Source organism: Centruroides vittatus, unplaced genomic scaffold (genome assembly GCF_030686945.1).
Source record: "Centruroides vittatus isolate TY-2023 unplaced genomic scaffold, ASM3068694v2 contig_817, whole genome shotgun sequence".
In the NCBI taxonomy this organism is placed as follows: domain Eukaryota; kingdom Metazoa; phylum Arthropoda; class Arachnida; order Scorpiones; family Buthidae; genus Centruroides; species Centruroides vittatus.
This window is the reverse complement of record NW_027122532.1, coordinates 2305856-2332072: the sequence shown is the minus strand read 5'-3', so window position 1 is coordinate 2332072 and position 26217 is coordinate 2305856. Positions and strand designations below refer to the sequence as shown.

Genomic DNA, 26217 nt, shown 5'->3' with positions numbered 1-26217 from the left:
GGGAAATGGTGGTCTTCACATGTGCCAGAAACCTCCGTGGGAGTGTATTAAACAACTTCCCGAAGTTTCATGGCAATCGGATAAATGGTGTGGTAGTGCATGAAGGACAAACACACACACACACACACACACACACACAGACATACATTCCTTTATATATATATATATAGATGATTAACTAAAAACTGTATTTTAAAAGAGCAGATACCAAAGAATATCAAATGTGTTTATAATTAAATTATTTTAAAATTTAATTTTACTATGAATTTAAATATTATAAAAATTAATACTGAAGTTTTAAATTTGTAAATTACAGTACAATCATATTTTTTCTAAATTTTGTATGTGCATGTATGTTTAGGAACAATATAGTGCATACAAGGAGGTAGGTCTTTGTTCCCTCTTAATCCAGTCAAAATCATTCATCATTGTGCAACATGAGTAATCTGCAGGAGCTGAAGAATTGTGGTTGCCACAGGAGGAATGACAACAGATATATATGCAGTAGCAAGCAAAGGAAGAATTTAAGTATCAGTTGGATGTGTGCCATATGACATGAAGTGCATGCATTGAGAAAGTGTAATGGGAAAATGTGAAACTTTGTTTGTTTTCCAATGTTTTAATGTATGTTATGGTGTACTTGGGTAATAATTAACATAATTGAAATAATTTAAAATGATAGTACTCTTTTTGGAAGACCCTTTATTTTATTTTAATTCAAGCAAAGAATGTACATTTAAATACATAAAATAAATACATACAATATGTATGTATTTATTTACATAAAATATGTAAAAAAAAACATGCAAACAAACTTAAGTAATTATCTTTTTTGAAGTATAAATAATCTTATTTTTTGATTGCTAAATAATACTCATTAACATGCAAATCCAAGGCATAAACATTGAAGATTTAATCTAATCATAAACATTTCATATAACTGAAAAGTAAAGTAAACAAAATTTTCCAGAAAAATTTATGAATAAAATTGTATTTACAATTAAGTTAATTATAAAAATATAACATAATATAAAATCTATAAGCATCCAATAATCGAGATCAAATTAGATTATTAGTGTAGGTAGAGATATTTTGCTTTCAATATATCATTATTGTAACATGGAATATTCATTTTTCATTTTGTGTATTTAATATACAGGGTGTTTATTTTAAACTGATGATACTCAGAGACATCTGTAGAGCAATCTAACAGCTGGACTGTCGCCAAATTTGGGAAAGTGACTACGGACGACATGGGAAAGAGATTCCGCGAAGGAAAAAAGTAGTACCCAAATTCGCCAGTAGGGGTGAATTTGGCGCTGAGTACCGTCAGTTAAAAAAAAACACCCTGTATTAGTATAAAATTAAAAAAAGGACAGAATAAAGTACCTTTTTCTGTTCTTCTTTAGATTTTCTAGGTAAAAGTGATGACGACGACAATGGCACGTTAGTTTTCTTTAACACAGATGGATTAAATACTGTTCTTGAGAGATTACCAGTGGGCGAAAATACTACGGACTTATGAAAATAAAAAAAAATAAGATATAAACAAAATACTGTGAAGTCATCTTTTAATCATATTTTTAAGTTTATAATGGAAGTATTTTTTTAGCAATAAGCAATATATAATCTCAAGACAAAATGCATCATAACTTTGGCTTATTTTCATCCTAACATATTCTTAATTTAATCAATTTAAAATTACACTGATGACAATTTAGCTTTTTAAAATTATTTTTTATTGAATTAGACATTTAATTAGTTAAATATTAATTCCATTTAGGCAAATATCTATCTTTACAGCAGAATACATTTATTATATTTTGAAAATTTGCTTAATAATTTGAAATTGAAAAAAAGAAATTTAAATGTATTTTACATTTTTAATATAAAAGAACTGTCAATAATTTCTTGAGCTTACAAAATTTTGATATAAATATTATGTAATTTTAAAAATTTCACAAAGAAAAACTATCTTAAAACTGTAAAATTCATTATTATAAATTTTGAAAAAACACTCTGACAATTTAATATATTTTTTTGCATTTGAAAATTCCTCTTTATTACCAAAAATTTATCTTCAATATTAAACTTTTTGTGTGTTGATGCAATACATTTTTCTTCTTCCTACTTATTCATAACATGTTTATAACATGTAAACTTTTTTACTAAAAAAGCAATATTGAAAAAACCTATAATTCAACAAAATACTTCATTCTCAACTATATATCATCCCTATATTTCTGTCATTTTTTTTTCTAAACTGGTCGTAATGTTTACTTTGTAAACTTTAATCATTACTAAAATATAACTATAAAATTTACTCTAAAAACCTTTGTAATCTTTATTTTTTAGAACCCAGCATTTAATTCAGTTATCAAATTAAAACAATAATTGATGTAAAATATAAAATATATATTTTACATCAATCAATTACCAAAATAAATTATGAAACTCACCCTTTCTGTAGCTTCTTCCAAAGTACTGTTAGCTGTTTGATTGCAATGTGAAATGCTATTTGCTTTTGATATATTGAGTTGCAGTCCAAGTCTTTCTTTCACACTTGGTTTGGTTAAATTAGTTTCAGAAATTCCATTCTGCTCTTGTAACTGAGATATCTGAGTTTGTTTTTGTTGATTCTGAGCTTGTTGTGGTTGTTGCTGCTGTTGCTGTGGTGGTTGTTGCTGTTGCTGCTGCTGCTGCTGCTGTTGTGGTTGTTGATTTGAATTATTTGTACCATCTTTATTATGCCAAAATACTTTTACAAAACGGTTATTAAGAACGGCTTCTGTGCTCCTGTACGCGGCATTTGCTTCAGCATGACTATTAAACTGAATTAAAGCTGCTTCTGGATCTCCATCATAACAAACCTAATTCAAAAATATGTTTAATTAATAAATTTGTATTCAGATATTGTTGGAAACAAATTAAAATTAACTCAGTATCTAAAAAAATCAGACATTAAAGGCAAAATTTTTCCATTTATTAGAACTGTAAAATATCTTCAGGATATGACATAAAATATATGCTTTACATTGTAAGAAACCATTATTTTTAATTTGTTTAACTGAAAAAAATACAGTCGAACCTGTCTATCTCAAACATGTTTATCTCAAATAATTTTTTCCCAAAACCTCTGTATCTCTATGGAATGAAGTGTCAATTACAAATTCAAAGCTCGGCAACTATATTTTGATGTATAAACTGAAGTTTAGAAACATCTTCAAATACTGTACATAGTTGCAATTAATGCTACTTTTCTATGATCAGCTTATGTCATATTGGTCAAAAAGAAAAATTGTTAACAAACTATTTCTGTTAAGATATGTTTTATTGTATGTACAGTATTGTATAATGTACTACAGTACCTCCAATCAAATCTATTACTGTTTATTATGTAAGAACCTCTATATCTCAAAACCTACCCATCTCAAATTCTTTTTCTCGTTCTTGTGAGATTCGAGATAGACATGTTCAACAATATTTATAATTATTTTAAAAATGTTAAATAGTGTTCTTCAATTTGATAAAGTAAAAAAAAAATCTAATATTTGCAAAGATAGCTAAATAGAAAACAGAAAAGTTTCCATACATTTCTAAACAAATTCATCTTTAAAAAAAGTTCATAATAATAACAGAAAAATTCCACAAAGCTTCAAATAGTATATCTACTCAAATGTAAAAGTGCATTAGATTACAGAAAAGAAATACTAATCTAGTATAATCCAGACTTATTAAAGTCAGATAAAAATATTATTAACAATGCTCTAACAGAACACTTGAAAAAATAATCAAAAGTGAAATGATGATAAAATTTAAATATCCACATACCTGTAAATTCACTATGTTTCCAAATTTTGAAAAATGACTATTTAAATGAGCTATAGAATTCAGATGCCTTGGAACTTTTCTTAATTCTAATATACACCTATCATTATTCATATTTGCTTGTTTTCTAGGTCCTAATCTACTATAGTCAAATGGTCTCCTCTTCATATTAGCTTCATTCGAATGATTAATGTGAGGAGCACCTGTGGAAGTAATTAGACCACTCGAAGCTGTTGTTGCTATTGTTTGACTACAAGGCATATTCAACACTGGCCGTTGAGGTTCAATTACCATTCTGTTGTTATTATTGTTTCCACTGCTGTTGTTATTACTGATTTTTGGAGAATCAACATCTGTAGAAATTTAAAACAAATATTAAGTTTAATGCAGATACAGAAATTTAAAAATATTTAAGTTTGTATTTTTTTACAAATATAAAAAAGGAAACAAGAAATAGACCTAAGTTATTTAATTCTATATTTTTGTTTTAAATAACAAGATTGCAATTTAAAACTATATCCCTACATATATATGCTCAATATCACTTCAAAATTTAAAATCAGAAACTGACGGCATAATATCGAATATGGCAGTGCATTCAGATAATAATGATGATTTCTTATGATACGAAATTTAAATCTAATAAAATCCAAGCATTTGATTTCATTTTGGTAATATAAAACTATAATTTCAAAAAAATAATGCAAAATTATTTACTTAAGTCTCTTGTATCATCTACTGTAGGAACTCCAATTAGTTCTCGTGTTCTTTGAGGATGGCTTGAGAGAAATGCTGATGGAGGAGGAAGTTGAGGTGCTGGTCCCCGTGGACCCGATGCTCGAATTGGTGGAGGACCTGTCGGAGTCCAAAAAGGCGGTGGTAAACGAGGTGTGCGATCCATTCCTGGCGCTTCTGGATTATAAGGTTCAGGAATATATGGTTCTGAAAGAAAATTTTTAATACAAAATATTTTAAGAGCTTATAATAATAGTAAATTCTTTGTAATATTAATATAAACAGTTCAATAAATTTTCAAATAAATCTTACATTATTACTTTCATTTCCATGTTACAAAATTAACTTGTTATACAAACATTATTTCTAGATTAAGTTATAATTTTTTTGACAGTATATTAACAAATAAATTTCTATATACACCAGTACAACAGTAAGTTGCAGAATTTTAATATATCTCTTTTAGTTAAAGTTTCTAAACACACTTTTCCTTGCTAATGTGCACATTAAATTAATGACTAAAAGAAAAGAATTTAACACTGAACCAATACTTAGCAGAAAGAATAATTCATTAATAAACATCTTGGGCTGCTGAGAAGTATTTATTTGCTATACACAAATGTTTTCAGCCTATTGTATAGGCCATCATCAGGTGACTGATTTTTAGAACATTCATTATAAACTATGCCAAAATAGAATACATCAAATCTATTTGATGTATTCTATTTTGTATTCTACTTTGTTTGTATATAGTTTGTGTTAGTAACATTTGTGTATAGCAAATAAATGCTTCTCAGCAACCCATGGTGTTTATTAATGAAAAGAATTTAGTAAATTCAAATAATTAAAATTTACTACAATCCAGTTGTTTACTCTATTCCATAATTTAAAATAAACTTTTCCTCAGCAACTATTAAGTATTTCAAAGATTTAATTATAACACAAAGTTTTATTTAATTTTTATTTTAAAATTAAAAAAATTAAGATCATTATATTTTAAATAGAATATAAAAAATTTAGGTGCTTAAATTTTAATTAATTTTTATAATCAAACAATAAAATTAATTCTCACTGTACCAATAGATTCAGTAAATTTGATCTATATAAAATATAATTTATCATATTTATAAAAAAGAATCTTATTTAAATATGGTTTATAATATACTTCATTGTACTTTTTGAGCATCGGTATCTTGATAACAGTTTATTTAAATTCACATATCTTAAAAATTTCATTGATTTTATTATGTAATAAAATTTAATAAAAACACTTTAATTTTAGAACTATTACTTTCATTTATTATGTTACAAATTTTAAGATAATGCCCATTCACTCAAAAATAAATTCCCTCATTAAAAAGTGCAAACTAAAGTAAAATTAAATTAATTAAAGCACTTTAAATAATTATTAATAACAAAAATATGTATGTAAGTTTCATACACACCAGGCTGTGGTGGTGGTGGAGGTGGCAGAGGGGATCGTGTTGGTGGCTGTCCAATAATCGGAGTGATAACATGATGCATTGTATTTGTGTGTATATTATTACCTAAATAATAAAATTATTATTAAGTTTTTTAAAAAAAATATTTATAATAATATAATTATAGTTGTTACATAATTTGTACCTGATGGTTGTGAGACAGGTGGAGGAGCAGTTGAGGTATTTGGTCCAAATCCCAAAACAGATACGTCTTCAACTACTACTGGATCATTTCCATGATCATAAGGGCAAAGATCACCTCTCATACAATACCCCATTTCTATAAATTTGTGTAAAAAATCGAGTATTATTATTTTAATAAATTCTAATCTAACAAAATAACTGAATATAAGTAATATAAAAAAAATTTTTTTAAAGTCAATTCCTACTTAGGTCAACAAAGAAGAATTTTATTCTAGTTACTTTTTATTAAATAATTACAATTAATATAAATATATAATATAATCAACATATGCTAAATATCTTATATAAGAAAAATTTTTTCTCCCATATAAAACTAAAATTAATTAATTCAATTTAATTAATGAATTAATATTTGAAAAAAACTGTATTAATATCAAGTGTCATCCACTACAAGTTTAAAAAAATGTATTTGAACTTGACCGAATGAATAAAAAGTATTTTATTAACGATTGAAAATTTGAACAAGATATATAAATATATATAGGGAGAGTGTGAACTAATAGTAGGAATTTAAATAATAATAGTGTTTCTAATAATTATCAAAAATTTTAATTAAACTACAAAAAAATATTCATTTTTCTACTTATTAACAAACAATTTTACATACATAGATCTTAACAATATTTTGTCATTTTAAGATCTGGAAAAAATATCTTATTATCCAATCTATTTCTGTGTTATTTAATTATAATCGAAGTGTATTAATAAAACTCAAAGTGAGAATGAATTCCTTATTAAAAATATCTTTAGTAATGGAAAATTATTACAAAGTATCAACAACATATTAAGATATCAACAAGAAAATGAAAATTTAATCAGTCTGCAGAGAGATTTTGAGAACAAAAAAATTTTCTGCAAGATGAGAATAAAAAGAGAAAAACTTACTAAAATATGGTAAATAATTTTGACTTTATAAGTGATTAGGAAAAAACTTATAAATGATGTCTAAAAAACATTGACAAAAAAACAATTAAAATTTTATAATTCCTCAAAAAATGTTTTGTTAATGAAGAACAGAAGTCAATTCTAAATAAAAATAATGTTCAGAAAATTAGAAACAACAGTCTCTCTCTTACATGATGTTTTATCATACAGGGCTTAAAGCAGTCATGGCAATAAAAAAAAGTGAGAAAAGAGAGTTCACACTGAAAAAAAGCTAAAAAAGCTAATAGTGTTAAAATGAACGAAAACAGGCATTATTAAAAAAACACACAAACGCACACATATTTTGTATCAATAACATTGCGTATGATATTAGATTGATTATTAAGTGGACTGATAAGATTAAATATGAAAATAGTTAGGCTGAGTTTATACTCCAGAAAAGTGACCAGTAAGACTGCATTAAGCCAGAACAGGCCCGCATTAAGTTTTCATGTGCCCCGTACAGAATTCCCACCATTACACAGCAAAGCAAATGGAATAGTAACATAACTACCAGAATGTGTTTCCATATAACATGCCAAATTTCAAATGCCATTTATTTCAAGGTACATTTTTTGATTTCTTCATAAAAAAAATGTAATTAAAGAAGAAAAAAAACAACTTCTGGCAGAATCAGTGGGTTGCATGTTCATTATATAGCAGGGGTGGGCAAGCAAAAGTTCAGTGGAAGCCGAAATGTAGGTTTTGCAAAATGCACGGGAGCCGCAGTTCTGTACTTTTTTACTCTGTACTGCAGTTCTGTACCTTGATTTTATTATATAATATAAAACAAGTATTGAATTTTTTTAATAAACATATTTTCACAAAATTGTGGAAATAAAACTGTAAAAATAATAATAAAAGGCAGAAATTAACACTTTCGGCAAGAGCCACATAAAACTCAAAAATGCGACTCCGAGACCGCATGCGGCTCTCGGAGTCGCATTTGCCCATGTCTGTTATATAGCAATACCACTAGTAATTGTGACCCAATCATTTATTTGGTAATTTTATCAATATTTTTTAAATGATTAAAAATAAAATTACAGAATTCATTACTGGTAATACTAGTCTCACAAATCTATTCCCCTGAATACAATAAAACAATTTGTTAGTCATTCGACCCACAACTGACAGAGAAGAGAGTTTATGAAAACAATGTAATTAAACATTTAGCAGTTTGTTGTCCTTCACAGTGGGGAACCGGCAGAGTCTATTACTTTTATGGGAGAAAATATACAAAGCTTTCTACTACCCTGAAGTTGAAAAATAATACAATCCCATGAAATTTAACAAATCTGACGTTAATAAGTAAATGATGAAATTATTTACAGAGAGTTGATATTTGATAAGTTTAGTTTTTTGCTCTTATAGAACAAATTACAGAAATTATAAATAAAAATCTCATTTTTTAAAAATTAAAATCATAAAATTTCGCTTACAAAAGATCGAGATGGAACGCACGCTTTTTATTTTTATAATCGCTTTGTTTTATTAGACACAGATATTATTCTTATATAGATTTATTAATTATAATAAACATACATTATGTATAAAATTACATTAAAATAACACTGTAATTAACGTCTGAAATGAAAAAGTAATTGAATCGAGTCTTGCCTCCATATTAATTAACGCGCATTGGTGTAGCCAGAGTTTGTTAGGGGGGCCTAGAGGCTGTAATTTTCTGGGAACCCGCTCTGTGGCTCCATCTGGAAACCTTTCACGCCACGCGACCTCACCCGGGCTTTGCAGGACACCACCATCGGCACCCTGACGGATTCCTGGTCAGCGGCGCTCCGCAACAAAGGCCAGGACCACCTACGCCCTTTTGCCCCCTGGTGGTACAGTTGCGAGTCATCTCGCCATGCGAAGACGCTTTTGGCCCGGCTCCGGACCGAGATGGCCCCGTTACATGCTTTCCTTTACTCACGGCATCTACACGACTCCCCGGGGTGCCCCCATTGTGGCGCAGCGGAAACTACACTTCATTACTGGCTACATTGCCCCAAATACACTATAGCCCACAAGGACCTAGGCAACACGATGACCCTAAACATGTCTCTGGTGCGCACGCTGACACCTATCTACTGGCCGCCAGCCTCCATCACTCCTAGTCAACACGTGGCGGCACTGGAGCGCTACATTAGCCTCACTAGCCATTTCGCTTAGCAATTGGCAACGTCGATCGGAGAAAGAGCCGCAAAGGCTATAATCTCCATATTAAATTGAATAAGAAAAAGAAGAAGAAGAATTTTCTGGGGAGGGGCACCAAGTTAACTGGGGGGGCGTGCCCACCCATGCCTCTTCCTGGTTACGCCCATGTCAACGCGCCACAGTAATTAATTGATCACATTGCATCAAATTAAATAATTTATAAAAATTAAAATAATAAATACATTTATAAAATAATTGGCTGTATCTGTTTGCAATGATAATGTAAAACACACTGTACTTACAGTTTAGCATTTCCGATATTTAATTTATTTTTGAATTTTAAAATATAAAAAAAACAATTTTTTAAATAAAGTTTTACGCATTGATATCTGCAACTTTAGATAATACAAGGATGTAAGAATTCATCAAAAAAGTTAGTTAATAATAATTAAAATCGAGAAAAAATATAAGTTTCTTTCGAGGTAAGGAAACTTGTAAAAAGTCAGGTATGTGATCACGTGACGCCCATCTCCCCACTTTGCATAACCAAATGGTCGAGGTTGAAATAAAACCCCAGCAGAAGTAAAAACAAACATCGGCGCATGTATAGGACAATAAACTTGAACAGGAGCGAAGATGAGACATGACACCATGTAATTTATGCTAATTACTTTCTAATATTAAAAAATTAAAATCTTCAATAAATTATAATTAAATTAATTTTTTGACTGAGTTTGACTAGAAGCATATCGAAAAGCTAGATTAAAGTGAAAATAGCGGTTTTTCGACGCTAAATATTTACAAATTAATTTTTTAATTTGGTGCTGGATTGACCGCAGCTGTTCGAATGCGCACGTGCGTGACGAGTTTTATAGTTTCTGTCAAAATGGAAATTGAAGGACACCGTTAGAATACAGAAAACCATGGTGCATGCCAAATATATAAGCACCCACTTAAAACCAATCTTTTGTCTTTGTCTAAAGATTGTCTCTACAGAAGTTATTAATATTTAGGATATTAGTTTAAAATCTTGTATTTCCTAACACGAGATTCGCTGCTTGATCTTTAATTTTACAGAGTGCTAGAAAGATACAAGCTTTGAAACGAGTGTCCTACAACGTTTTATTTAATAATAACAGTAGAAATCAAATTTATTATCGCTCAACAATTATTATTTTTGGTTTTTCTACGGTAGTCAAAAACGAGTAATGTCATCGTTTAAGCTAAAGAATAGCAGGCGGTTGGGAAGAAGTTTGCTTAGCAACTTACTTCAGAAAGTATTGGGTTCTATACGATTTTCCGTTGCTAAAACATGAGTTTCTACTGTTAGTATTAAATAAAATCTATTTCTTTCTTTTGTTCACTGCACTTAAATAAATACAAATGCTAAAAATAATGCTGTATAAAAATCACTCTTAACGCTGAACTAGAAGTGTACTTATGTCTTAATGAAGCGTGATTATATCGAAGTGCCGCGGAGATCGGTATTTCACAAGGATACAAGCAAGGAGAACCCACATGCAAATTCCTACAGCGTGTGCAGAGTATCAAGCTTTGGGAAGCTCCTCGTTTTGTTAGTTTATATAAATGTAGTACACTACATGTGTATACGACAGTGCCTTATCATGTCGCGCATGGTCCATAAGGCATATGGGGACGTGCTGGTCGCTATTTCGCTCCTGAGCGCATTTACGAAAAAAAAATTTCACATGGGAAGTGAAAAAAGCTAAAAAAGTGAGTTTTTCTCAGAAAAAGCTAAAAAAGAGAGGAGCTATGAAAAAAAGCTAAAAAAGAGAGTCACTTTAAGCCCTGATCATATAAAAATTCATTATTTGATGCAGGAAAATCAGAATACATTATCATTCCTAAACCAAGAATAAAATATACTTAAGCAAAGTCATTTATTAAACAGGAAACAACAGGAAAGAATAAAAATCATTAACATTGGAAGAATTATTCTTGACAAAAAGAAATAATAACTGTAGAAATATTAGTAAAAAAAAAAATAATTATAAAAATATATGGGCATTAATAAAATACAAAATCTTATATATTTTAAAATTATAATGTAAGACTGGCTCATGTACTTAAGTATTTTATTTAGAACTTGAATAATTCTGTCTAATAATCAAATTTAGCCTTCAACATATAGTCTGGAATAAATCTTTGAATATTCAATTAAATTCACATATTTTAGATAGCAACATTTATAAATTTGTTATTAAATAACTAGATTAAAAAGAAATAAATAATAATAACGATAAAAAATATATATATATAAACTTTACCATCATAATCACGACATCGTTTAGCTGTTTTCCCCACAAACTGATTAGTTTCACTAGATGTAGACTGTGTAGTAGCTAGAGTGGTTACAACTTCTGTTGTAGTAACTAATGAAACAGAAGGAACTGAAGAAACAGGAGGAATAGGTGCAACAGCTGAAGCAGCAGGAACAGCAGGTACAGTTGAATGTGCTCCTAAACGATAATCTGTATCACCATGATCTACAGTCAGTTGAGTTGTATCTCCACGTGAACGAGTTTCATGAGCTTCATTACGATTCCTATCTATATTTTTACAAAATAAACAAACATTTACTAAAATTTTTATTTTATTAACGAGCATAATCTTATTTATAAAAACATCAAATAGTAATTACTATGTACTGTACACTGCATTACTACAAACAAACTACTTCAAACAACCTTTACTCTGCAGTAAAATTAATTTTTTAATCTAACGTTTTCGGTTAGCTTTACTAACCCTCTTCAGGATTGCCAAAAAAAATCGTTATTTCGAAAATTACGTTCGAAAAACTCTTTACAATTTAGAATGTTTTTAAACATCAAATAGTAATTTTCATAAGCAACTAATTTTAAAATAAAAATTATACTCAAGCCATTTATATATCATTTACTTTTCAGTATATTTGTTTATAAATTAACCTGCTTAGTTTAAGAGATTTTTAAAATTAATGGCACTTGCTGACAGGCTCTAAAATCAGGAATTTGACACTGCTCAGATTTTTCAATTGTGACAAATTATATCATATATGTAACAAAAATAATTTTTATAAGAATGAAGTAGTAATGTTTAAAACTAACTAAATACTCATTAATCATCATGATAAAATCTTTCCTCAAATAATACTTTATAATTGGTAAAGGAATGATTACAAGTTCATTTTTTGCACTTTCATAAGCTTATCTATTACATTCTTAAATGGTTTTATGATTCAATTTAATTATAAAGTAAATTCAACTAAGTATGTGTGTGATTTGAATAAAATATTAAAAACAGATTTATAATTATTTTCTAGATACCACACTTTGTAAAGTAAAAGTAAAGAATTAAAACACTGAAATGTTTTGCGCATAACATTTGTATCATTTGTGTATGACAACATTAACTAAAAACTCAAAATACAAATTTCAGAATTTATTTTCTAAATCAGATAATTAAAAATTCAAAATCTAAGTTTATAATTTCATTTTTTTTTTCACAAATTCAATTTTTTCTCCAAACTTCTTTTTTGATATACTTCATTTTATGTAAAAAATGTATTTACTTACAGCTTGTTGTTGTAAAATTTTTAATTAGTTTTGTATAAAATTTATTCTTTCCAACAGTTTTAGAATAAAATAAAACTGCATCTCTGAATCATAAAAAAAGTAGCAGACAAATTATTTAAAGCATTAAAGCAATAACTTGGAAATCAGAATTTATGAACTAAAATTTAAACTGCAAAAAAAATCAGAGAAAAATGTCCTATTATGTAAGAAAAAGTGATGAAGAGTAATATCTTACATGGACTTAGAATGCTAGATCAATTTCATGTTAATTAATATCAAAGTTAATCTTACAGTAATAATTTCATAGCATACCTCTTGACCTATCTCGAGATCTTGACCAAGACCTAGACCTAGATCTAGATCGTGAATGGGAACGTGAAGGCGATCGTGACCAAGTACCTGATCGAGATCGTGATCTATTTCTACTCCAACTTCCACTTCTTGACCTGCTTCTATCTCTTTCATTAGGAACTGTTCTATCTCTACCAGTCCTCTCTCTTGCTGACCGCGATTCGCGATCTCGTTCTCTTTCACGTTCTCTACTTCTATCTCGATCAGTATTATCCTGCAAACGTCTATCCCTAAAATCTCTATAACGGTTCTCAAAACGACGCACTGATACTCTCCTTCTTCTTTCATCTTCTGCAAATCGTCTACCTCTTCTATCATCATTTTCTCTGTAAATAAGCAATTTAGAGAAATATATTTTAGTATGTTCTAACAATTTTCTTGTAACATTTAAAAACAAGTGTAATAATCCAAAATAATTTAATTTTATTAAGAATTTGTTAAAATATTAAACTGATGTAAAATTTAACACATTTCTGTCAAATTCATGGGAAGGGAAGTAAAACTTCCTTTGGGCGAGATGTTATCACACATCTCCAATGAACATCTGTCAATTTGCATCAGAAATAATATCCCATCAGATATTACGAATACTAAAACTCAATTGGAAAGGAATTTAAAATAAAAGGGAAAGAAATAGCGAACTCGAGACAGCAGATGAGAAAGGAATGAACACTGCCACATGAAAGTATGGATGCCATAAAGAGTATATAGTCCCACTCTGGCTCTCCATCACCTGTCTCCCATTCTTCAGCCATCTCCATATCAGAAGAGAAGCTCTACACATTGAACTAGACTAAATACACTAGTCTAAACAGAGGTATTAATTGTCGGAACGTAGTGAAAACTAATACTTGACTTCGTGCATTCCTTGTCCGCAGAATAACTCTGGAATGAGTTGTCTGATCTTGATGAAATTTTCTACGACGACTCATCATCACTCGAGGATGAACTGATTAAAATTTCAACTTTCAAAAATGATCCGTTTTTGTAGAACTGGATATAGGTGTTTTTCTTCAGTATGGATCATTTTTGTGAGGACCAAATTGAGCCGGTCCGATTTTAATTTTCCATTATTTCAAATCCCCTCGGGAGATAACGATTGAGATCCGCGATAATGATCAAGCTTCCCTCCTTCTCCGCAGGATGTACAGTCATCAAGCAGGATGTACAGTCTTCCGCCGTCAAACCCGCTTCCCTCCTTCTCCGGATCCCACCTGAGTCATGGAACTCAAGTCACCACCCTCCATCGCGATTGGTGATCGTTACGGAAGGGACCAGGGGTATATAAAGGGGGAAGATATCTAAGAAGAGGGCTGAGGTCCGAGGAAGGGGAACGACCCGTTGACCCGAGTCCTGTACGAAGGCCATTCCAAGACGCCGGAGCCTCTGCCTACAAGCCGATCCTGCCGCCCACCTGCCGCACCGCCAGGAAAGACGCCCGAAGAACCTTCAGCCGAGCCGAAGAACATTCTCGATCGTAGTCGATAACTGAGAGGTATGAATCCCCTAACAATTGTGAGCTCTCTCTCTCCCGCGATTAGGGACGGAATGCGTCGCTTTGATGTAATCGATTCTATATTCTAATAAATCTTATCTGTGTTGTCCTGCTACTACGGATATTGCCTTTTTCTTATCGATGACCCCACACTTCCTCCACTCGACCTGACAATTAACTAATCGATCCCAATAAAACGGGATATTACGACAAAATTAGCCATCCTTGACAGTGGGGTGGGTCTTACCGACCTGAACGCCGCGGAAAAAAAAGGAGGTACGACTCCGTCCTACCTCCGGCGTTCCCACATTTTTGAGAGTTGAAATTTTAATTAGTTCATCCTTGAATGATGACGAGTCGTCGTGGAAAATTTCATCAAGATTGGACAACTCATTCTAGAGTTATTTTGTTGACAAGGAATTCATGAAGTCAAGTGTTAGTCACTTCCTGCACGCACGTGTAGAAGTGCCATCTGGTGGTCGGAAAATATGACAAGCATTAAAACGGTAATTATGAAAGATAAATGTTGTCGCTAACTGGACACACAACAAATATAAAGAATCTTTATAGAATAATAAGTTTAAACAAGTCTTCTTTTTAAAACGTGGAGCAGCAGCGATGAATATTGATGGCTTTACAATCCATTCTCTCCTTCGTCTTCCTATCGTTAGTATGAAATTTCGATCTCTAAATGGAGAAGCTGCGCAGAGATTCCAAATTGAGATGAAGTTGCTCAAATTCATCATCATCGATGAAATGTCAATGATTGGTGCAAGAATGCTTTACATGATTGAGAGAAGATTGAGAGAGATAAACCCTGAGAAAGATGAGCCTTTTGGTGGATTCTTTATCTATTTGTTTGGTGATTTTCGTCAGCTTCCTCCTGTTAAAGATACTCCTCTCTACTCGAGTGTTTTTTACGATGTAATGTCCCAACAAGGTAGATTCGCATTTGATTCTTTTGAGAAGTTCATTGAACTTAGTAATTCTCATAGACAAAATAACGTAGATAGTTCCTTCACGGATGTCTTACAACATCTAGCTTCGGGTGATTTCTCTGATACAGATCTGAACATTCTGACAACAAGAAATCGAGCCTATTTATCCAGAGATGAACTTGATCAGTTCCAAATGGCAGTAGAGCTATATCCAACAAACAAGCAAGTTAAACAAAGCAATGAAGACTACTTGCAGTCAACTGGATGCCCTTTTGCTTATATAGCAGGGGTGGGCAAGCAAGAGTTCAGTGGGAGCCAAAACGTAGGTTTTGCAAAATTCATGGGAGCCGCAGTTCTGTACTATCGTGGTGGATAGTATGGTAAGGCCGGAAAGGATAGCACTTTCAGCAAGAGCCGCATGTAACTCAAAAAGAGCCGCACTTGCCCATGCCTGTTATATATCATCTGAAAACACTCCAGATATTGCCCTGCCTTCGTCCAAAGATGACTCAAGCTCTTGGTCTCTCAATCCCTCCAAGTTTTTGAATCTCTCAGTTAATGCCAGAATCATTCTGAGAGTCAACTTATGGTACAAATTGGTAACAGGTCTTTAGTGTTCACATTCGATGCTGAGTTTAGGACATTCCATTTCACCTCCATCCTCTTTATAAGTTAATTCTCAGTGCTTTCCTTGGGATTGCTAACTCTATATATAAAATAGGTCCAAAAGTTCGGTGAAATACATAAAATCTGCAATGGGACTTTCGCCTCTCTACCGTAACACATAGGTGATTTCTACACTAATTCAAATTGCCTAGGATACTTTCCGCAAATGTACATAACTAAATCATTTGAACGACATAAATGCCAAATTGTTCACCTCTTCGACATCAATAGTATGAGATGGTGCTAATATATTTCGTAGCAGACTTTAGACTATAGTGATATACTCTGCACTGCTCACTTAAGTAAATTAAATCATCAAAACCACCTGCACCACATAGGTGCCTTATCTAACATATTCCTATCAACTATTGGAATAGTTTGTGAAATAAACTTTCGTAGCCGACCATAGATTATAGTGATACACCCTCCACTGTATTATAAAGCAATTAATATTATTATTGTTTCTATAACCATAATAACCGACAACTAATATATAATGGAATACATGTAAGAACTCAACCAGTGCGTTCTGAGAAAATGCGCTGAAACAAGAAATGGTTTCATATGAAATACTAACTGCAAACACATTTACAAGATTAACAACGAAGGGAAAATACCAATAAAACTCCATGATAGAATACAATGTCAGCAGAAAGATATAACGCAACAACTAGGAGGAATAATCACAGAATACTATGATAGCACACAACGATAAAGACGGGAAACCCCTATCCTCACCAAAGTAAGTATCGAGAACGTGCGACAGAATATGTCAATGGGAACGACAGAATAGTACGATGAGAAAGGATGAAATACAACAAAACGGAGGACAGGAAAACAGCGATAAAACACAACGGGGAGGAAGAAGAAATACACACTAATACCATAGAACAACACAATAAGACATAAGGATCCTCTTAATATCGAAGTGAGTATTGTGCACAATATGTTAGGGGAGTTCATAGGAGCTTAGACAAGGAAAAGACAAACTGTCACTACTCAAAAACTTAACAAACATTCTAACATGAGTGAACTTTCGAACTCATCAACATTATCCGGATACAAATAAATTATAAATTAGATAACAATGTCGGGATAATAATATAGCGGCTACGTCCGCATGTATGTATTTAAACCCTTGCAAAGCAAGATGTGAAGCAAGGTCGTGAATAAAGTTGGAGTACCAACCTCCTGACGAACTGTCAGGAAGAATGGACTGCTCCATTTAAGTAGTAGTCAACTTATGGGTGCAAGGAGGTCTCGTCAATGGTTCACTAGGAACTATACGCTACATTATATATGTTCCTAATGCTCACTCTCTAGCTCTTCCTCTGTTTATTTTAGTGGAATTCGATAGCTATCAGGGACCTTTCATCTATGATAATCTGTTTCCAATAATCCCCATAACCCGCACTTCAAACGATGGCAGTATATTGCCATCTCGTAGACAGTTTCCCCTTATCTTAGCATACTCGATGACTATACATAAATCACAGGGATTAACTCTTCCAAAATCAAAATAGATATAGGGAAAAAAGAAACAGCTATCGGTCTTATCTATGTTACATTGAGTACAGTGAAAAAATAACTGACATAGTATTTTTAAAGAGTTACAATAAAGATCGCAACGAGTCAATCTGTCTTAAGTCCAAGGCCTATAGTGATAGTCAGAATTTCATGAGACATTGGCATAGCAATTAATTAATGGCTTATTCTGACCTTATATTTGTACCTTTAAATGATCCAATAGAAATCATATATATTGTTGAGAACGAATGATTCTTTGTTTCTTTTTTCCTCATAATCTAGAAAATAAAGGTGCGTGCAGCTTCGTTCCGACTACACGCTAATGTAGCATTACTTAACTAGTATATATATTATTGTAAACTCTCTCTCAGTAGTTAGAGGTATACATAGGTGAGGTTTGATGTAGCAATAGATTACAGTAGAGAGTCGTTAATCGGAACGCCGGTAATCAGAATGGTTGGTAATCGAAACAATTTTCAGTCGGACTGTGTCATGCTGAATCGAACGTTTTTGATACTAGATTTACTTCTAAAATATAATTTTCATGTTTTTATATTCTTCAATATATTTATTTTATTTGTACAAAATAAAGAAATAATTTTTAACGATATGATAGCCTCGATTATTATTATAAAAATTTTCGTTAGGCTTAAAATCGACGAAAATTCGACGCAAAGCGACATGCAACGGAGAAAAATTCAACACAAAGCGACACGCAACGGAGAAAAATTTAAACATCGGACAGGTTAATGTATTTTTTCGTACATAATGGGTAATCGGAACAAATGACTAATCGGAACAATCCCAGTCCCCAATTGATTCCGATTTTCGACTCTCTACTGTATTTCTTTATGTAGTTTATTCTCATGTTCATTAAATTTTAATTGTTATTTGTTAATCCATTGTCTGTTCTTTTGTTTAAACAGATACCAATCAAACATACCCATAACTCTCCCCACTCGACTATTAGCCCTCCTAAAATGCCATCCAATGACCCAGTGATTAGAATCAAAAGTTCTAATGATTAGAGGGTTTTACCCTTGCCCATATTCTCACACTAGCAATGGTCAATAAAAATACACATGTTCAATGTTATGTATTAAACCATTTAAATATACAATTCATATATAATAAAAATTGCTGTTGAATAAATTTAGTATGTATTTACACTATATTCTTAGAGTTTAGATGAATTTTTGATCACAATTTCACTTTTAAAATATTAACTGAATATAATTCCATCTTCAATTATATCTTTTAAATAAACATAAAAAAAAAATTATTGGTTTAACATTATAATGCCCAGAGGGGACAAAACTGTCCCCAGAAAAGGTTTCATTAGCTGATACTTTATTCATTTTTATTAGGGCAGTAAATGCTTTTGTGACTTTTCACCTTTTTATGTTAACTATTTATTATCAAAAATATAATTTTCTTTTTATATAAAATATTACATGTCCTCTTAAATGCCCAGTGGGAACAGTTTGTCCCCTTTATAAAAGTGTGTGAATATAAAGGAAATAACATTTCTAAAAAGTGTACTTATGTGTTAATTTCAGTGTTGTTTTCCTTTATCAGTTTTTGCTTATTTGTTGGTGTATTATTTCTTAAAAAATAATTGAATTTTAATTCTGCAACTATTTGTTTCCAGCTATTGTTCTCCTTTTACTTTTCTTACTTTTATTTGTATAGATAATGCTTCAAAAAAGGTCCACGTTTCAGTCAGATTTTTTGTTTTGTTGCTTTTGTTTCATTCTTTTACCTTCTTTGTGTGTACAATTTTTTAGATATAGTGGGATTTAATTTTGCTGCCAGTTGCTTAGATGTTTAGTATGAATTCAGCTCATATTACAAGTGAAGAGTATTCTTGACAATGAACTAGATGATGAAGAAAATGATGATGATTACTTTTACATGCTTGAAGATCTGATAAATGACTTTGAGAGTGTTGAGAATTCCAATGACTTAGATAATGATGTTGACATTACTAATACAAATAGTCCATCCTGGTTGAGAGGTAAATTTTGTGAATATAAACAAAGTTGATGTCAGAATCATGATATATCTCTCAGAAGCATGAAGCCTTCAAGACACCAGATTTTCTGTGCTAAACCAGAAAAAAAACATCTTTGTGCTTTCTTTATCCTGCAGATCCTACAGTGACTAGTGAAAAAAAACACCAGAAACAGTATTATATTATGATAACACAAAATATATTGCTGACATTGTAAATGAAATAGCCAGGCAATATTCTATCAAGACATCGTCTATATCAGGGATGGGCAACCATTTTCTATGGAAGGGCCGCATTGTCTTGTATGCGTCAGTTCGACGCAGGCTTCATACAAAACAAAAGACGAAAAAAAAAAATACTGGTAAATCACAATTATTTATTCATATATAATTATAAATTGGAATAGGTATACTTAATTTAGCTTCTGGAACTGATGTAAACGTAATATATCAAAAATATTTGGTTAAATATTAGTCACTGCTAGTTTTAAATTAGTTTCGACGTGTCTATTAGTTTTAATTTTTACTAAATTCATTGCAGAAAAACTATTCACTTACATAAGTTGAAGAAAATAACGTTTTAATTTTTGCTGCATATTTCCTTAAGCTGAGAAATTGACATATTTATTCATATTTTATGTGATGCAGGCTGCAAAAAATATGAATGTGGGCTGCAGGTTGCCCATCCATGGTCTATATATAATGTGGGCCTGTGCATTTTTTATAATGTGCTAGATTTAGCTGCAATCAATGCATATGCTTTATGCAAATATGTGTCAAAAAACAAAATTGCTTGAAGAGAATTTATACAGAAGTTCTCTGAAGTAGTTGGAGAGAAATTTATTTGCCTTTCATTATTTAGTGAAGATAAAAACAATGTTCAGGAACAAAAACAGACGTGAATGAAAAATGTTAAAAAATTGAAAAAACAACATAGATGCTATGTGATAAATACATTGCATGCAATTTGTAAGCAGGTAAAACTCATCATTATTGTTTAAATTGTATGAGAAATAAATAAAATTTGTATTGAATTATTTTTATAAATACATTATCCAATAAGAGATGATCCAAAACTTCAAGTTATAATAAAATAAAGTGTGGAAACTAGACCTAATAACAGGGAACAAATTGTCTCCTTTGGGCATTATTCAACAGAAGAAAGTCAATTTTTATTACTTGAATGACAAAATAATACAAGAAAAATATATTCAAACATTATAAATATTTATCAAAATTAAGTAATGTTTTCTCTGCCACAATAAGAAAAGCTGGCATTTACATTGATTTTTCAAAAGAAAAGTACTTTTACACTGATAGATAAAGAGGAAAATTTATAAAAACAGAGCAAGTCAAAATGAATGTTAAGTTGATGACTGAAAAAGCTGTAATTGACTCAACATAAATCTATATCAATGATGAAAAAGCATTACTTAACATATCTCATAAAATAATCATAAAAAACACATCAGCATTATTGTATCCGCCTCTACACGAATATTTACTAACCTACTACGACTTCTTGTCCTAATCCCTCCTCGTCCAACTGGGCTTCTACTACCAGAACGACTTCTGCTTCTTGATCTGTGTCTTCTTTCACGACCTTCTGGTTCACTGCAGAACTACAGAAATTCAAAATTAAAAATTTATTAAACATATCTACTATTAAATTAAATCATAAAAAAATTATTTTTTAATTAAATAAAATTAAGCTATTTCAAATAAAATGCATTTTAAAAGTTTAATGTATGTATTTAAATAATTTATATTCTACTAATTTATGTAAAAAAATTATTATTTACTAACAATTGAAAATAAAATAGTTTAATGATTAGACTGATTTGATATTAAAAATAAATATATTACCAACATTTGTTAACATTTACTTTAACATTAAATATCTGTAAATACTCCTTCATGTAATCTGTTTGCTGTAACTTTGAACATTAAACAAAGACACCTCATCACTATACTCTACCACCTCTGTATCTTTCCACATTACCTCTCTCATTATAAAAGCAATAGCAGTGTCATAACAAAAATGTTTACACCTGTTAATTATTATAAACTTAGTTCCAGAGAGAGTTTTTAGCAAAGGATACTGTTTTTGCAAACTATTTCTTGCAGAAGCAAGCACAAAGTTATAGTGAACAGACTGTCTATTCCTAAATTAAAAATCTTTATAATTTCTTATTAATTTCACAAAAATAAAAACAGCAGATTACTGTTACTGATCTTAATTATAACTTAATCAAAAGTTACATTATATATATATGTTACAGTCAAAACCCATTTTTAGTTAAATGCGTTTTAACTAGTTGAAACTAGTTTATACTGGGTGTCTTTGTTAAAACCCGTTTTAACTCAAATTCATTTTTGACTAGCAGTAAATTCTAGTTATAACAAAGACATCCAGTATAAACTAGTTTCAACTAGTTAAAATGCGTTCTAACTAGAAACTGGTTTTGACTGCAACATATAGAGTGATTCAGGGTAAGATGGTAAGCGGGGGAAGATGCCTACTTTTTGATATTTTCAAACGGTGACGTCAGACATTGTCACGTGTTTGTATGATGAATTGTTGAGCCAATACTGAGTGCGGAAAGCCGTAGCTGGCTACCATTACCTCATTTTCTACATCCGAAAAGAATAAAAGCAAGATAAGAATGAAGTTTTTGTTGCGAAATGTTTCTAGAATCATTTTAAAACTAAAAGTTAAAATAGAAATTATTAAAAATTGCATAAAACAATTAATGCGTGATGTAGTTAAGGTTCTAAAGTTTCCATTGTGAGCTACCGCCGATCCCGATCGGACACGCTAGAACATGTGACTCCACTAGGCATCTTACCCCGACAAATGAAAAGATGCCACATTTTTCTTGGGGTAACATGCCTATTTTTTGTTAATTGAATTCCAATATGCCTATTTTTAATAAATTTTTGTTTTCTCATTTTATTGCAGGATATGCATAGAAATTATATAAGGACTTCTCAAAAAGGTTTTTGGACTGAAAAAAGCTTTCAGCTAGCTATAGAGCATGTTAGAACGGGCGGAAACTTAACAATACTTATACTGTGCTGTTATACTTACTACGAAGTACTTTGTACTACATATGCAATAAATTAAATTTTGTTAAGATATTCGAAAATTAATTTTATGCAATTATATTTGTTATCTTACCTTAATGGCATTTGGCATCTCACCCGGATACTTGGGGTGAGATGCCTAAAATGCCAGACAGTAAAAAAGTCGTCATTGCAAACACAATATACAATTATTTTTCATATACTACAAAGTTTTATTTGAAAAACATGCTCGAGAATATGATATTTTCGTTGAGAGGCCTCCAAAACCCAAATTATCGCTATAATTTCCTTCATAAGCAAAATGTTAGGCATCTTCCCCCGAATCACTACACACAACTTTATTTATTTCCCCCAAACATATTTATGTAGCTAAAATTAGTTTTAACTAATGTTAAAAGTTAAAACTAGTTTAATCTAAAATCAAAATATGTACAGCAGTAAATTAACTAAACAAAACGGGTTTTGTCTAGTTAAAACTAGAATTTACTGCTAGTCAAAAATGAATTTGAGTTAAAACTAGTTTTAACTAGACAAAATGGGTTATAACAAAGACATCCAGTATAAACTAGTTTAAACTAGTTAAAACGCGTTCTAACTAAAAACGGGTTTTGACTGTAACATATATATATATATATATATATAAATTTCTCTCACCCCTTCTTTGGTTTTCTTTGCATCACTTTTAAATGTAGCTGAAGTAGTGACTGAAGTAACAGTTGTACTATTCTGTGACAAACGATTTCCCGAACTTCTTCCGCTGCTTGTGGCTGCATTGCCATTAATGGTCGAACTATTGGCATTAGAAGCTGAAGAATTATTGGTTGTAGCATCTAATGACGACATAACTAAATTATTAGGAATTGGTCCACTATTTGTCGCATTAAGCCTGAGATAAGATTTGTTATTTAAGGTTTCAAATAATAAATCAACAAATGGTTTTGTCTCTGAAAAAAAAAAAATAAATAAATATATATATATATATATATTAATAAATTAAATAATATTATATTAATAAATATTAATATTAAGGAAAATACATTCATAATCATTAAAATATTATAATGAATTCAAATAAATACTTAAAGAAAAATAGTAAACTTCTATTTTATTATAGAAAAATAAAATTATTGACATCTCAATTCTCACAACTAATAATTTTAAAATAAATCTTATTTCTAAAATTTTCACATAACTTCAAATGTAATATTTAAAAATCAAAAGAATTTGTGAAATAATTTTCTAGGTCATTTGTATCTGCAGTATTTACATTAAAATACATAAGAATCATAGCTCTGCTCTGTATTAATGTACAATAAATTAAATTTATTATAATTTAATTTGTTATACATTAATACAGTGCAATTAGAGCAGAGCTATGATTCTTATGTATTTTAATGTAAATACTAAACAGCTACAAAGAGAAAACCTTCTCTAGCAGAAAATCATCATAATCTGCACTATAAATGTAATACGATTATGAATGTACAGTATATATAAATTGTATATATTATCAGTAATTCTATTGCTTATATTTCATGAATGCTACAAATTGATAAATTTGATATATCTTGGAATTATTTAACCAAATAAGTTCAGTTACATACAGGGTTCCAACTCAAATTTTTGTTTTATACTCCATGACTTACTCTGCCAACTTTGCACAAATTCCTTGGTCCTCATGTCCCTTAAAGTATTGTACATTGACATAACAAGCCAGCATTTTACTGCCTATGCACATCTACTATTCCTTTGCCAGGTATTTAATTAGCTACTTTTTCTAATTAAAAATTTTATATTTTTATGATCACTAATTATTAAAATTAAAATGCTTTATTAAAGAAAGGTAATTTATCCTGTTATTAATTCACAACTGTAAAATTATATGGCTTCAAAAGAAAACAGAAAAAAGTCTTCATTTATTTATTTATTATTCATTAACAAATCTGGTAATTGTTATCAAACTATAAATATATTTAATTTCTGCCTTAATAAATTTTCCAATTTTATAAAGTATTAATGAACAGGAAAAAAAATCTAAAATTGTTTTATTACCCAATCAAAATTATTAAAATGAAAAACAATAAATATTTTTAATTTAAATGATATTTATCATTTTTTTGCAATTTGTTCTCCCTCTCTCTTTTTTATCGGTTCATTAACATCTGCCCCACAAACTGAGGGTATAAATGGTAATCCTGAGGGGTTCCAGAGAGTTTAAAATATTTTATTGATGTTAGATTATTAAAGTATTTCAGATTTTTCTCAAAATCATAATATTGCAGTTTTAAAATTCAAAAATAACAACTGATACTATCATATTATACATTAGGAATTTAGTTTGATCTCTTATCATCCTCCATATTGCATTTTACAATAATTCTTCACATAAATAATTAATATTAGTTGTAAAATTGATCTACAACTATTGGTAATAGTAGTCAACATCTATAATAACTGCCCAAACATTAAAGAAAATTAAAAAAATACATAATATGATCAGGGCTTATACGGTCTGATTTTGAATAATTTTAAAACAGTTTTACATGCAATAGAACAATAAATCTTGTGTGTTCAGGCAAAGTTAGCCTATATTAATTCACTCTGTACATCTAAAAATGTATATGTGCGACAGGATCATACATTTACAATTTAGTTGTTCTACCATTTGAATTTGATTTACATTACATGTTATTCAAAATTTAAAATTGTTTTTTCAAATATTATCGTTCTAACGTTCCAATTTGGGATTTGTTAAAAAACCTGATGCAGGTCTTGGCGAAGAAGAAAAAGTTCGTAGTTTTCGTTAATATTTATTACTGGTAGTTAAAGGTTTTGTTTTATGTGATTATCTCCAGTAATTCGAAAAGGAGGTACTTTTAGTAATAAGACTTATTTATTAACAGAAATGCAGAATGTTTTCAGGACTCAAATTTTCCCCAAACATACAAAATCATCTCAAAAATTACTGCATATGAAATGAAATAATTTACAAACCAATTAATAATTATCACTATATACTGATTTCCCATTTTATACTTATAAAATTAAATTTGTATCCAAACAAAACTACATGTTTATTTCAGTAAAATATAATGAATTTAGAACCAGTATATATCAAAAACAGCTAATAAAAAATATTTTTTTATAAAACATTTATTTTATAAAATTGTTTTACATATTTTACATATTACAAAATATACATTAAAAAAAAATATTATTAGAATATAGTCAAACCT

The 26217-nt window shown here is 30.2% G+C and overlaps 1 protein-coding gene across 1 annotated transcript in view; it reads right to left on the bottom strand.

Moving 5' to 3' along the window:
• swm (Zinc finger protein swm) overlaps positions 1–26217 on the bottom strand; it is a 111860-nt gene that overhangs the window by 27705 nt on the left and 57938 nt on the right. The window contains exons 3-12 of the mRNA XM_067278725.1: positions 23636–23925; positions 21404–21516; positions 13217–13581; positions 11618–11899; positions 6190–6324; positions 6009–6110; positions 4546–4770; positions 3832–4181; positions 2460–2870; positions 1390–1518 (exon numbers count right to left, since the gene is read on the bottom strand). Coding sequence (XP_067134826.1) covers positions 1390–1518; positions 2460–2870; positions 3832–4181; positions 4546–4770; positions 6009–6110; positions 6190–6324; positions 11618–11899; positions 13217–13581; positions 21404–21516; positions 23636–23925 — 2402 coding nt within the window. The remainder of the gene's footprint in view (positions 1–1389; positions 1519–2459; positions 2871–3831; positions 4182–4545; positions 4771–6008; positions 6111–6189; positions 6325–11617; positions 11900–13216; positions 13582–21403; positions 21517–23635; positions 23926–26217) is intronic.